Here is a 14,045-nt window from a genome sequence, read left to right on the forward strand (position 1 = left end):
AGAAGACACTTTGTAGATGTCCTCTGAGAGTCACATGTGAGCGAAACCGCAAAGTACCGAACAGAGAGGCACTCACCGAGTCAGCCACCGCCACGTGGGCAAAGCTCTCGAGCACAACTGGGCTCAGCTGGTCCAGTACATCTATCATGGGCCTTTCATCTTCCTGTGTAGACCACATTAAACCATAAAATGAGTGGATGTATGCTCAAAGGCCTATATCTGATCAAGTTAGGGTCCAGGCGGCTCTTACCTCAGTCTGCCCGATGGTGAGGAAGATTTGCCGGACCTCTCGCAGGATGGACACGGCTAGTTTGCGCGTGCCTGTCTGGCAGGAGCACAGCAGCACTAAAGCGAGACCCTCAACAGCATGCAGGACTGTGGAGTGAGGGGTCCGTTCAGCAGGCAGCCTGGAGCCAGAGCTATTCTGTAACAACTAAAGAGCACATACACAGCTTTATTATATTCTAACATTTAAAATAATTTTTATTTTTTATATTATTTTACATTATTATTAAGCCTCAATTTGAGATCTTTTTGTGATTTTTTTTCTTCCCTATAGGCAAAAAAAAAAAAAAAAAAACAGTATTTTTTCCCCTTTGCCACTTACTTCAGTGGAGCAGATCTTCGATGTGTCCAGAATCTTGCTGGTGCTGAGAAGGGCCAGTTTCCACTGTGTGAGCAACTGAAGCAGTAGTTTAAGTGAGGAGTCCAGGAGGGATTGGTGTGTGTCCTGTACCTCTCGGAGCAGGAAGCTACAGTAGCCCAAGAGCACTTCCTCCCGCCAGTCTGAGAAGTCCACCAGCAGACTCTGCAGGGAATTCTGGGCTATCAGACGCAGTTCATCATCCATATGGATGGTTAACCTGCCAGTAAAAAGATCACAAAACATTCCATGTTTGTCCCACATTTAATAATAATATATATATATATATATATATATATCACATTTTAGTGATAAAATTATATATATTAAAATATATAAATTCTACATTACATTTCATATTAAAATTGTATTTTTTTTATTATACATATTTTTATTCAGAATATATTTGATATATATTTGATTAATTTAGCTTTAAAAAAAAAAAAAAGAAAAAAAAAAAAATCCTGAAACTTTTCAAAAAATTTCACCTTTAAAATGTTCTCATACATACAATTTTGGCACCCTTGGTAAATATGAGCAAAGGCAGCTGTGAAAATAAATCTGCATTGTTTATACTTTTGATCTTTATTCAAAAAATTCACAAAATTCTAACCTTTTATCGAAGTAAAACAATTGAAAATGGGGGGAAACTCACATTAAGAAATAAATGTTTTTTCTTCAATACATGTTGGCCATAATTATTGGCACCCCTAGAAATTCTTATGAGTAAAATATCTCTGTAGTATCTTCCTATTCATATTTACATTTTTTAGCACACCAGGGTGATCATGAACATGAAATTGTCCAGCCATGACTTCCTGTTCCACAGGAGTATAAACATGAGGAAACACAAAGGCCAAATTCCCCTAATCATTCATCACAATGAGTAAAACCAAAGAATATAGTTCTGATGTGCAGCAAAAGATTGTTGAGCTTCACAAAATAGAAAGTGGCTATAAGAAAATAGCTAAAGCATTGAAAATCCCCATTTCCACCATCAGGGCAATAATTAAGAAGTTCCAATCAACTAAAGATGTTACAAATCTGCCTGGAAGAGGACGTATGTCTAAATCGTCCTAATGCGCGGTGAGGAGGAGAGTTTGAGTGGACGAGGACTCTCCAAGGATCACAGCTGGAGAATTGCAGAGATTAGTTGAGTCTTGGGGTCAGAAAGCCTAAAAAAATGACCAAACAGCACCTACATCACCAAAAGTTGTTCGAGAGGGTTTCAAGAAAAATCCTTTGCTCTCATCCAGAAACAATCTCCAGCATATTCAGTTGTCAGACAAGACTGGAACTTCAAACGGGACCGGCTTCTATGGTCAGATGAAACTAAAAAAAGAGCTTTTTGGCAGCAAACCCACCAGATGGGTTTGGTGCACACATGGATAAAAAGTACCCCATGCCCACGGTTAAATATACTGCTGGATCTTTAATGCTGTGGGCCTATTTGTTTTGCTAAAGAAACCCTAAAGAAAATGAGTAGGGTGAACTGAAGAGAAGAAGCACCAACATGGATCTGGGAATCTGAAGGATCTGGAGAGATTCTGCATGAAGGAATGGTCTCTGATCTCTTGTCAGGTGTTCTCCGAACTCATCAGGCATTATAGGTGAAGACTCAGAGCTGTTATCTTGGGAAAAGGATGTTGCAATAATTGGGTGCCAATAATTGTGGCCAACGTGAACTAGAGAAAAACATTTATTTCATAATAAGCTTTTTCCCCCATTTTCAGTTGTTTTACTTAAATGAAGTGATTTTTTTTTAATGAAAGATCAAAAGGATAAACAATGCAGATTTATTTTCATAGCCACCTTTGCTCATATTTACCAAGAGTGCCAATATTAGTGGAGGGCACTGCATCTAAATAGTACCATGCACTAAGACTCATAAATAATCTGTGTACTTTCCAAGATCTTTCACTACAACGAAGAAGCCACTCCAGCTCCAGTTGTGGAAGTTCACAGAAAGTCTAATCTAGCTGGCTGACCTAATGGCTTAAACATGAAGAATTAAGTCTGATTAGAGCAGACTCAGATTGCACTGGGACATCCTATTCAAGCTGGGGGCAGGGAGAGATCACGTTACTGAAGCTTTCAGGAAACCTGACCATCGGGCAATACGTTGAAGCAAATGTTTCCTGCTCACACGCTCATGCACGCACAAACTCACCGAGCCAAAAGGTCTATGAGCTCTGACTTGGACATGCCATCTGGAAGGATGCGTGGAATGGCGGCCATGCATGTCCTAAAGAGGTCAATCTTGGGTTTCCTCTCACCCCTGTCAGTATAGAGAGAGGTCACATAAGCTCAAACAGAAATGAGTGCACTGACAAGCTCAGGATTAGTTGTACTGATGGGTCGAACAGGTGTGTGAAACATGAACATTACTGGACATGTGTGACATACGTAATCATATCCTCGGGTTCCTTATTCAGCATCTGTGCGTTACTCAGCATCATACAGCGGCCAACTTCCTTATCCAAATGTCTGAGGATATTGTCTAAAGCCTTCCGCACTTGGGGGTAATATAGGGACATTCCTAGGTGTTTGGAAAGAAAAACAGTGAAAAAAACTGCGATAGACGGGTATGTTCTCCAGTAGTAACAGAGTTTAATGAGAAAATGTCAATCAATGTGATCAAGAAAACAATTTCTCTTCTTGATGTTTTTGGTCAAAGTTTGCATTTCACAACACAATAACATTCATGCATTGAGTTTTCAGTTCCACAGACAAAAGCCTTGATTTTATTGAAATTATTCTTCTAAAAGTAGAATAGATGAACTCACCTATGACTTTTGCCTCATCTTCAGTCAGAGGCTTGCTTAGGAACGTCTTTTTGACTCGTAGTGTGTTTCCAGAAGGGAGCGTGGCCCCGGTGTTCGGCATCGGAGGCTCGCCATCTTTCTGCTGCAGCTTGTCGGCAATAACCAGGAATGCTCTGAGACCTATATTCATTCTCTACGAAACAAATATCCACAGATATGAGAGCCATAACACTGAAGGTGATGATACACGGAGCAATGTTGCCGAACAATGTTGCTTGGGCACTTTCCCAGTGAGAACGGGCAACAAATTTCAATCTAAAGTATCCAGATTTGTTACCCATTCTCAATGGCAAAGTGCCCAAGCAAAATCGCTCGGCAACATTGCCCAGTCACATTGCTCAAAAAGTTGTCCCGTGTATCACCTTGATATAAAGCTACTACAGCTGTTGTAATTTGACAATACTTTACCTCTGGATTAAGACTAAAGGCTTTTGCAGGTTTCCCAACACACAGTAAGTCAAAAATGACTTCTTTCATCGCAAAGTCAAGTCTTTCCTGTAAGATAAATGAGGAAATGCAACTCGCATTTGCAATGGTACAGTATGCAAAAATATAAATATTTTAACACATGCTGCATAAGGAACACTAAAAATGTGTAGTGTTGCAAATTATGATGGGAATCTAGCTGTCACTGTCTATTTATTTTGGTAACAACACTAAATCCTTTGTCCTTAGACACATGCACAGTTTGCAAAACAAATGAGAATTAAGTCTTGTATAATGGTTTAACAGCTAACAAGAGATTAGTTTTAGATCTGTCTGTTATTTAAGCGCAGACATACCTGTGCAATAAACTGGATAATTTTAACAAATATATTGAGAGGCATATCTTTCGGAACCACGCTGCGGGATCCTTTAGGGAACAGGGTCGTCACAATAGAGTTGAGGCGGCTGTGGGGACAAGATTGCAGTCTTTACCAATTACAAGTTTAGAATCAGGCATTGGCACATACACAAAAAGAAGGTCAAAGTATAGTGACACAGATAGCTTGTTGTAATTAGCATTCCATTACAGTGACAGACCTGAGCCTGGCCTATTTGCGTATTTTATTTTTAAGGGAGGTTTGTTCTCTTTTGGCTTATCCATAGTGGTTGGTAAACCCCTAAGTCACAGCTTTTTGGTATGTGGCATTCAAATCCATGGTTTCTGATATTTATGACCTGCTATAATGTAATACATCCCTCTCACAAGAACTATGAGCTGACTGGTTTTCCTGCCTAATTTGAGCATTTTATGATCTTTGTGGTTCCAGAACTAACTTCTCTCTCCCATACTTTAGATATCTAATATCATGCCCAACTTTGCTGCTTCTTAAATATATACTACCGTTCAAAAGTTTGGGATCGGTAAGATGTTTTAATGTTTTTGAAAGAAGTCTCAGTAGTGTACAACACAAGGGATATTAAAAAAGCAGATATAAGTTAACAACACCGCGCAATCAAGCCACAACACAACAGAAACAAGTCACAACACAACAAAGATGCTATAGTTCACTTCTTGGCCACCTAAGACTTCTGGGTATTGGAGGTTGTAGACTAGAGTTTTTGCTTCAAAATGATGTAAAAATTATCCTGCCTACTCGTTTATATAAAACAATATATTGATTTAAATTTTGTAAGACACTTTTTGTCAAGAAACACAGTATGCATGGAGTTGTGAATCTTCATGAATAATGCTGTGATTCACACCTGAGAAGACAAAGACCCGCATAATGACCTGCATAATGAGCCCTTTCAGTCAGGTAGGCTATGTGAAAAAACCCTCTGTGATCATGCTGATAACAGGAATACGTTAAAATAATGTCCACTCTTGACAAAAAAAACATGATTTTTGTGATCTCATGCATGCACGTATTATTGCACATCATGTGAAGAAAATTTTGTATAGGCCTATTACAGTTTATATTACAGTACCAGTCAAAAAATTGGACGCATTACTGTTATAATGTTTTAAAAGAAGTCTCAAGTCTCAAACCAAATAATGGTTTTCTATTTTAATATACTTTAAAATATAATGTATTTCTGTGATGCAAAGCATCTGAACATTCATGTTACCTCTATGGCATTTCATATAGGCTATTATATTTGTTATAATATATAGCCTAAATGTTAATTCCATAGATCACTAACCATGGCTATAACATGCAGATCTCTTTTGAAGATAATAAATACACGATTGCGACGATGTATACATGTATTGCCTCAGAATTTGCATCTGAATAGAGCGTGCGCTCCGTGGGCGTGGCCGCATTAGCGGATAATGAGCTGACTCACGGACGTCTGACATGCCTCTCTTTTCATTCAGATTACATAAACAGAGAATATTTGTTTTCAGTTTGACTTACATGATTAAAAACCTGACATTTCAATGTCTCTTTAGACATAAGTCTCATTTTTTTGTGATTAGTATTCACTAAGTTACACTTCATTTTCTGAGAACTATCAGATTAAACTTCGTTCAGAGGGAGACGACAGATCACGCATCATCTTAGTTTTCTTTATTTTGCAAAAAGCACAACATTTTGTTTTTACTCAAATTTGTTTGTACACAAATAAAAGAAGATATTTCACAGATTAAAATTGAGTATAACTCTTAATTGTATGTGCAAAATTGACGGAGTATTTTGAGACTCTTTCATACTGATAAGAAAAAAAGCAAGGTGGTATCGCCGGCGCGACCGCCGGCTCGAGGGGGTTAAAGTGTCATTTAAATTAGACCATCACCTCTAGTATGAAGCCCAAATGTTAGCTTTAATTGAGCCATGAAATGACTTGGCTGATTCAACAGTAATAAAACGATGTTCAAAGTAAGGGTCCATAAAAAACATTGGTATGGTAAAACTGTTGGATTTTGTTTGTCCATTGGCACTAGTATAAGGCCTGCATGCTAGCTTTAACACCCTCTGGGGGCTGAGAAAAAGCACCGCGAAATGGGCTGATTGTGCAACAGATGTCTCTGTATTGGTCTATGTGGGAAATTCAAGGGTTCATAAAAAGCATTTGTACATTAAATCTGTTCAAAATTTGGGTTTCATTAAATCATTAGACCCTGCATTAAACCCCTTAGCTCATTCAACTCTAACAGCACTTAATTACAGAGCACAAAAAAGCACATTTCACACATAAATAAGTAGCAAACAAATGTACGAATCTTTTGTTTCGAATCAGTGGTTTGGAGCGCGTATCAAACTGCCAAAGTCACATGATTTCAGTCAACGAGGCTTCGTTACATCATAAGTGTTTAAAAATTTCAATGGTTCACCACTGGGGGGCGTGACTTTGGCAGTTTGATACATGCTCCGAACCACTGATTCGAAACAAAAGATTCGTAAAGCTTCGAAGCTTCATGAAGCAGTGTTTTGAAATCGCCCAACAATAAAGACGTTATTTTGTTTTTTTGTCGCACAAAAAGTATTTTCGTCGCTTCATAACATTAAGGGTGGTTAAATGATAATGGAAAGGTCAACAAAGTAATCATAGATGTAGTTACAGAAATTAATTACAACATGCAGGTGCATGTAAAATGTAAAAACATCTATGTACACAATAAGTGCAGCGTATCAATTGATTAAATGTTATTACATATTAGTTAAAGACAATATAAAGTGGGACTGTACTTTTTTTATAGTACGCAGTGTTCAGTTTATACTACACATAAACTGCATAGCCCACAGATCAAAATCTATCACCACAACTTCCTCTTGTGGTGTTGAAATCCTCTAAGGGAATGTACACCCTTTCCCGAACAATGTCAACCATATGTCATGTTAATCCTGATCAATCTATTGTGGATTAGCTACATAAGACATCTAAACTTGTTCACTATTCATTTTTGGCCCTGAAGATCAAACATGGGTGTGTATATGGTTTAGTTTGCCAAGCTTTTGATTCCCAGTGGACGATTTTGGCGTTCCAACACCCATCACCCATGACCACCAGACTCCCTTCTAGTCCTCTCCTTTCTCCACCCATTTCTGGCAGCAATGTCAGTAATTACCAAGTCTTCTACCCCTCCGCTTGAGGCAGGACGACTGTAATGGATTGCTTGTTTACTTGCTGCCACTTAAAGGGTTCATTGGACTGGCGGACATGGGAGGGGCAGGATACAGACTTGTTTTTATTATTATTTTTTTCAGCCTTCTCGAACTCCATCAAGAAAGCTGGTATTCATAAGATGGACTGTATTATGTAAAATCAGTTTACTGCAGACCTACCCACGGCTTGTCTCTGGGGGCCTCAAATGGGCGTTTTGGTAGTGGCTTTAAACGCAAGTAGCTACAGACCAGGGACGTGCTTACCCCTGCGTTGCAGTGTTGCTCTCGCATTTGATGCGGATCATGTAGACCCACAGAAGTCGGTAGAGGGACTCAAGTGCTACCCGTGCCATTTTAGGGTCCTTGCTCTGAAACAACAACGTATATGTAGTGAGCAATACTGTTTGCTATTCTGGTTGAATCACAAATGACTGAATAATGAAAAACTATAACACAATAAAACCATATACCTTTATATTTGAGAGGCAGTTGTTAAGGAAGACATGCCATCTGTTGAGGAAGAACTGCTTTTGGCTGACACACAGCAGACATGTTACCAGTGGATACAAAGCCTAAAAGACCAGGGAGGGGTACATAACGATCAGAGTGCCTTCAAACAGTATGAAGCGCTACATCTAATGAAAACCAGACTGACCAGAGAATGTTTCTTTCTTGTTGAAAGGTCCAAGGTGGTGTCATACAAGCTCTCCACAAAGTTCCTTAAACAAGGAACATTCACCTCATTCTTGACAGCCTATTAAAGGACAGAAAATGCAATAATAATGAGGATCAAAATGTTTTTAGACATTTCTAGCAAAGAAAGAGTGACAAACATGTGTGTGTGTGTGTTTTATTAAAACAATTAATGGAGTGAGTGGTGTGCAATATACATATACTAAATAAGACATGTTGACCAATCTTATTAAAATGTCTCTAACCGCTGCTACAGGAACTAGAATTTCGACAAAGAGTCCAGCCAAAGCGTGTTTGATGTCTTTGTCCTTCACTTCCAGGAAATACTGTGCACACTCCTGTGTCAGAAAGGAGCACAGCATTGTGAAAAACAGGGTTAGCTTTCAGTATAAATAAATAAATAAATAAATAATCATAGAAATGTGCATTGTGAAAGGAATATTATCGAAATGTCTTAACAGTATTCTACGTTTACCTGCATGAACTGAAAGGAGGCTTCAAACTCCTCTACAGGATACATCTTTACTCGGAAGAACTTCACACCCATTATGAGGCTGATGGTGCTTTGGACCACGTACGGGCTCTGCTCCTTCTGACGGAGCTCCTTCAGCTCACTCATGAACCTCTTTTTAACAGCAGGAAATCTATTAAAAAAGATTGAGAGATAAAATCACTGGCTTGTGGGCAAGAAAAACAAAAAAAAAACTTTAAACCTTTTAAGATTTACTAGTTTCAATGACATTCCCTGATATTTCCAGATTTTCCATGATTGTGGAAACCCTGTCTAAACTACTGCACGTTCAAAGTAGATATCAAAAACAAAAGGATAAACACACACATAAAAAACAGATAAAATATTCACTGGACATTTTCATGCTTTTTGGCAAGAGCGTACACTGTGGTTGGAAACGGACAGCACCGCTGCCGCTGCCCTCTCATAAATCAGACCCTGAGCTGTCAAATAAGGCCTGCTAAGATCTATTGAAAAAGCTTGGATCAACAGACAACAGTTTCCCAGAATGTTTCACTCAGGCAAAACAGACATGCATTAGCAACTGTTCTACAAAAACGACAGGGGCGCAGTTGTTGTGTAGACTACCACACACATTATAGGAATGACACTTAGGTACAGGGGATCCAAAGCATCCAGACCATTTGAAAGCTATGCTCTTCAGAAGATCTAGAAACTCACAAAGGCTGATTTCCAGGCCTAGTATGCTGGATTGATGAGTACTTACTTTGCTTGTGCTAAAACTCCAATTACTTCTGCATAGAGATCAGCTACAATGTGCATGTTGGCAGTGTTGGGACCATGATACCTGTTCATAATAAAATGTATGGATTTCTATGAATTTATTTCACTAAATGTATCCAATAGAGAATTCTAATGAGAAAAAAAGGTCTCTTACCCCTCTTTATATTTAAAGTGCTTAAAAGCCAAATGAATGACTTCATGGACCAAACCATCCACAACTGGGTGGAGGGGCATCTGGCCAAATGGGAAAAACACAAACAGTATCACATTTTATAACATTGCTTTCTTAAATACTTGATTCTGATTGGTCAATTGTGGCTTTCTGTGATCTCAAATACCTTTGAAACTGTATATCAACAGTCTCTTCTAAGGTGGAATCTACTACTAAGTTTGCACTCCAACATATTTGATGTCTGTTAGTTATTTGCACCTAAATTTATTTAGATGCGAATCAAAGCGCATTTGCCAGTTTGACGTTACCTGTTTCAGAACCTCTATGAGCACAAGAGAGAAGATGAAGTCGATGGCTAGGTCTCTCCTCTCGAGCAGATAATCTTTTTGCTGCTCATCGCTGGGAAATAGAGAGAGAGAGAGAGAATGTAAACAGATTATGTAAGCCAATTTTGCTCCCACCCTCTCACACATTCACAGACTGAAATATCATTTCTAAATGATGAAATGGAGTTTTGCACTCCAGCTACAGGAAGCAGAAGTCATAGAAGCTTGTGAGTCGTTCAACAACCAGTTGGCTGTCTGATGTCACTGGGCTATTTTGGCACAATTGTGTCAAATCATCCAGTTACGACAGAAGATATCAGGCCAAGTGACATTGTATTGCTGTCTCATTGCTCTCTTTTTACATTCATTAAAGACCCTATGGATTGGTTATTTACACTAGAATTCAAAAATTTGGAGTCTGTAAGATGTTTTAATGCTTTTTTTCTCTTAAGTTCAGTAAAAACAGTAATATTGTGAAATATAACTACAATTTAATATAGCTGTTTTCTATTTACAAATATTTTAAATGTAATTTATTTCTGTACGGAGCCCTGGAGATGACATGCAGAAAAAAATAGTAGGCTAAATTGTGCGCACGATTTACTATTTCAGTCCCTCGATTTATAAAGCATGCGCATGATTTATAAATCGAGGGAACGAATTAGTAAATCATGCGCACAATTTTTTTTTTTTTTTCTTGCATGTCATGTGCGGGGCTCCGTATTTCTATGATGGTAAACCTACATTTTCAACAGCCATTACTCCATTCTTCAGTGTCACATGATCTTTCAGAAATCATTCTAATAAGCTTATTTACTGCTCAAGAAGCATTTCTTCTTATTATTATATCACAGGTACTGTCACAGCATGGTTGAAGAAAAGTAAAATAAAAAAGGCTGGATTTAAACGCAGCATTTCAACTTTATTTATAAACTCAAAAGAAACCAAAAAACTCAGGCATATAATGCACAGAACAGAATAACCAACGTAATCATACAAGAACGGACAATGAACTGAACAAACACAGGGTTTAAAAACACAAGTCAAACTAATCAAAAAAGAAATGAACAACAGGTGCACATGATAATCAAATCAATGAGAAACCATAGAAACAAACTCAAACACAGGAAACAGAACTAAAATATATCTGCATATGTATATATGCACAAGTTTGTGTATAAATAGCTCTAAAGCTAATAGATAAAACTCCAGCTCTGCATTACTAAATTGCATTATGCATAATTAAGTATTTTATATTGAAACACGCTTAAATGATCAGCATTATCTAAGAAATACTGTACAAACAGGACTCACTTTTTGGACTTTGTATTTGAGCGCGGTCTGTATTCGTGGGATTCATCGTCAACTCCGTTCTGTCTTTTGTACCAGTCAAAAAGGGTGCGCAAGATAGATGGTAGGCAATACTCGGCCAAAGAACTCATTGTGCTGATCAACTGAAAACGAAAGGAGAGCATGTATTAATCACCACATAAACAAACTAAAAATACACCTTGCACATAGTACTGTGTATAAGCCATATATTTCATAGTGCATTGTCAAGAGAAAGTTATTTCGAGTGTGGAGGTGAAAGTAGGGGGTATTGTGTGAGTCTTAAATGTGTATCTAGGATGCAAAGAAAGTGAGAAAAGGGGAGGGAGTTGGGGTAATAAGTGCAGGAAGGAAAGGCCGTCCCTGGTGAGGACTCGACACACAGGAAAGGGAGGGAAAAAGGGCGGTGTTCTGGGGCTGAGTGTGAACACAACGAGCCCTTCATTCCCTGATGAACCCTGGGAGAAGAATCCCCTCTCAGTGAGGCTGCTGAAAAGCCCAAGGGATCATGGGTACAAACACAGCCCTGTGAGCTCTGAATGAGGCTGCTATTCACCTGCCTCCAACACACACATGCATACAGAAACAAACTTACAAACTCAGGGCAGAGAACACACACTCCACCCAAGCCAGCAATAAAAAGCCCTTTCATTCTGGGCTTTCAATGCATTTACTCAAAGGTATCTGAAATTAAATTCTGTTTTTATTAATTTTGAGATACTCTTGTCATTAATTTACAAATTAGTTTGGGAATTATAATCATATAACAAAGATCAACAATAAGGATTTGTTTCTGTTTGCTCAGTCTGGCTGTTGGTTCAGAATTCTGCTTGCCCCACCTGGCCCCCAACTCAAAATTATATATACTTTCTAGTATGCACAGATGAGCCAAAACATTATGACCACCTGCCTAATATTCTGTTGGTCATCCGCGTACCACCAAACAGCTTCGACCTGCCGAGGCATGGACTCAGTAGGACTCAAGTCCCCTGAAGGTGTGCTGTGGTATCTGGCACCAAGACATTAGCAGCAGATCCTTTAAATCCGGTAGGTTGCGAGGTGGAGCCTCCATGGATCGGAATTGTTGGTCCAGCACATCCCACAGAGGCTCAGAATTTTTAGGCCAGAGCAACACCTTGAACTCTTTGCTGTTTCTAAAGCCATTCCTAAACAATTCTGTTCTGTCCAGTTCTGACTCTCGCATGTACATTGTAGGCACTTTCGACAGTGAACGGGTCATCATAGGCACTTTTATTGGTCTGCAGCTACTTGTGCAACGTCGGTTCAATCGGTTCAGACCAGACGGGATAGCCTTCATTGGCCTTGTGCATCAACAAGCCACTGTTTTGTGGTTTGTTGCTCCTCGGACCACTGTCCGTAGGATCTCACCACTGCTGACTGGGAGCAACCCACAAGGCTTGAACTTTTCAGAGATGCTCTAACCCACTTGTCTGGCCATAACAATTTGGCCCTTGCTAAAGTCTCTCAGGTCTTTACTCCTGCCCATTGACTACAAGAACTGATTGCTCACTAACACTCTAATCTACTCAGAAATTGACACATGACCTTAGGAAATGAGTGGTCATAATGTTTTGGCTATATATATATACTGAACCAAAACATTATGACCACTCATTTCCTGACATATATATATATATATATATATATATATATATATATATATCACATATATATGTATCACACCAGTAATTATAATTACACAGGAAACTCCAAGACAAAAAAATCTGGAAAGTAATGACATGATCAATACATGTGCTGCATATGATTAAAGAATACAAGATATAACACTGTTTCAATAGAGCGAGGGACATTTTCATCAACTTATCTAATCTATCAGAGATGCAAATTGACTTATTCATTCCCAGACAGCCAGACAAGCCAAAAACCACATCAAGCTTTTACTGAGGTCACTTTGAATGCTTTAAAGGCCAGACAGATCCATGAATCTATTTTAATAATTCAAAAAGTCAGATTAATTTTTGGCACAGCTGGGCAGCTAAAAGGCTGTCTCTTGTCTTTCCGCTGGGACATCTGTCCACAGACTGGACGTGGGGACGTGAGCGTACGGGGGGGGGGGGGCAGAAAGCAAACGGTACTTACTTGGTCAAATTGGGGATCTTCACCCCTCTGAAGTGACTTTATCAGAGGTTTTTCCTGTAAAAACAACAGAAGGCTTTCAAATAATTGCTAGAGCAAATATTATTCAGGCAATTCTGTCTGGAAGTGATTCATTATGGTTTCCTTGATTAAAATGCAGCTCTGTTTCAACATCATGCATTCTAGCAGCTACTGTACACTACCATTCAATTGTTTGGAGTCAGTAAGATTTTTAAAATGTTTTTGAGAGAGATCTCTTATGCTCACCAAGGCTGCACTGTCTGAACAAAAATATTCATTTTATTAATTATTATTGCAAATGAAAATAACGGTTTTCTATTTTAATATATTTTAAAATGTAATTTAAAATCTATGAATGGCAAAGCTGAATTTTCAGCAGTCATCAGTGTCACACGATCCTTCAGAAATCATTCTAATATGCTGATTTGCTGCTCAAGAAATATTTCTTATTATTTTCAATGTTATAATCAATGCCTTGCCTTGCTTTGCCTTTGAAATCATGATACATTTTTTCATATTTCTTTGATGAATATAAAGTTCAAAAGAACAACATTTATTTGAAATAGAAATCTTGGTAACACTTCAGTATGGGGAACACATATAAATTATTAACTACGACTTTTCCCTCA

General features: G+C 38.5%; 1 protein-coding gene across 13 annotated transcripts in view; it reads right to left on the bottom strand.

The window, feature by feature from the left end:
- frya (furry homolog a (Drosophila)) overlaps positions 1 to 14,045 on the bottom strand; it is a 91,860-nt gene that overhangs the window by 49,768 nt on the left and 28,047 nt on the right. For all 13 annotated transcript variants that reach the window (XM_051863064.1, XM_051863055.1, XM_051863056.1 and 10 more), the window contains exons 3-20: positions 13,399 to 13,452; positions 11,263 to 11,402; positions 9,931 to 10,021; positions 9,605 to 9,684; positions 9,434 to 9,514; positions 8,671 to 8,839; positions 8,441 to 8,533; positions 8,158 to 8,256; positions 7,973 to 8,074; positions 7,767 to 7,870; positions 4,251 to 4,359; positions 3,877 to 3,963; positions 3,430 to 3,601; positions 3,050 to 3,182; positions 2,814 to 2,921; positions 608 to 863; positions 251 to 433; positions 77 to 163 (exon numbers count right to left, since the gene is read on the bottom strand). In XM_051863064.1, the coding sequence (XP_051719024.1) occupies positions 77 to 163; positions 251 to 433; positions 608 to 863; positions 2,814 to 2,921; positions 3,050 to 3,182; positions 3,430 to 3,601; positions 3,877 to 3,963; positions 4,251 to 4,359; positions 7,767 to 7,870; positions 7,973 to 8,074; positions 8,158 to 8,256; positions 8,441 to 8,533; positions 8,671 to 8,839; positions 9,434 to 9,514; positions 9,605 to 9,684; positions 9,931 to 10,021; positions 11,263 to 11,402; positions 13,399 to 13,452 (2,148 nt within the window). The remainder of the gene's footprint in view (positions 1 to 76; positions 164 to 250; positions 434 to 607; positions 864 to 2,813; positions 2,922 to 3,049; positions 3,183 to 3,429; positions 3,602 to 3,876; positions 3,964 to 4,250; positions 4,360 to 7,766; positions 7,871 to 7,972; positions 8,075 to 8,157; positions 8,257 to 8,440; positions 8,534 to 8,670; positions 8,840 to 9,433; positions 9,515 to 9,604; positions 9,685 to 9,930; positions 10,022 to 11,262; positions 11,403 to 13,398; positions 13,453 to 14,045) is intronic.

This window comes from Ctenopharyngodon idella, chromosome 15 (genome assembly GCF_019924925.1).
Source record: "Ctenopharyngodon idella isolate HZGC_01 chromosome 15, HZGC01, whole genome shotgun sequence".
Taxonomy (NCBI): domain Eukaryota; kingdom Metazoa; phylum Chordata; class Actinopteri; order Cypriniformes; family Xenocyprididae; genus Ctenopharyngodon; species Ctenopharyngodon idella.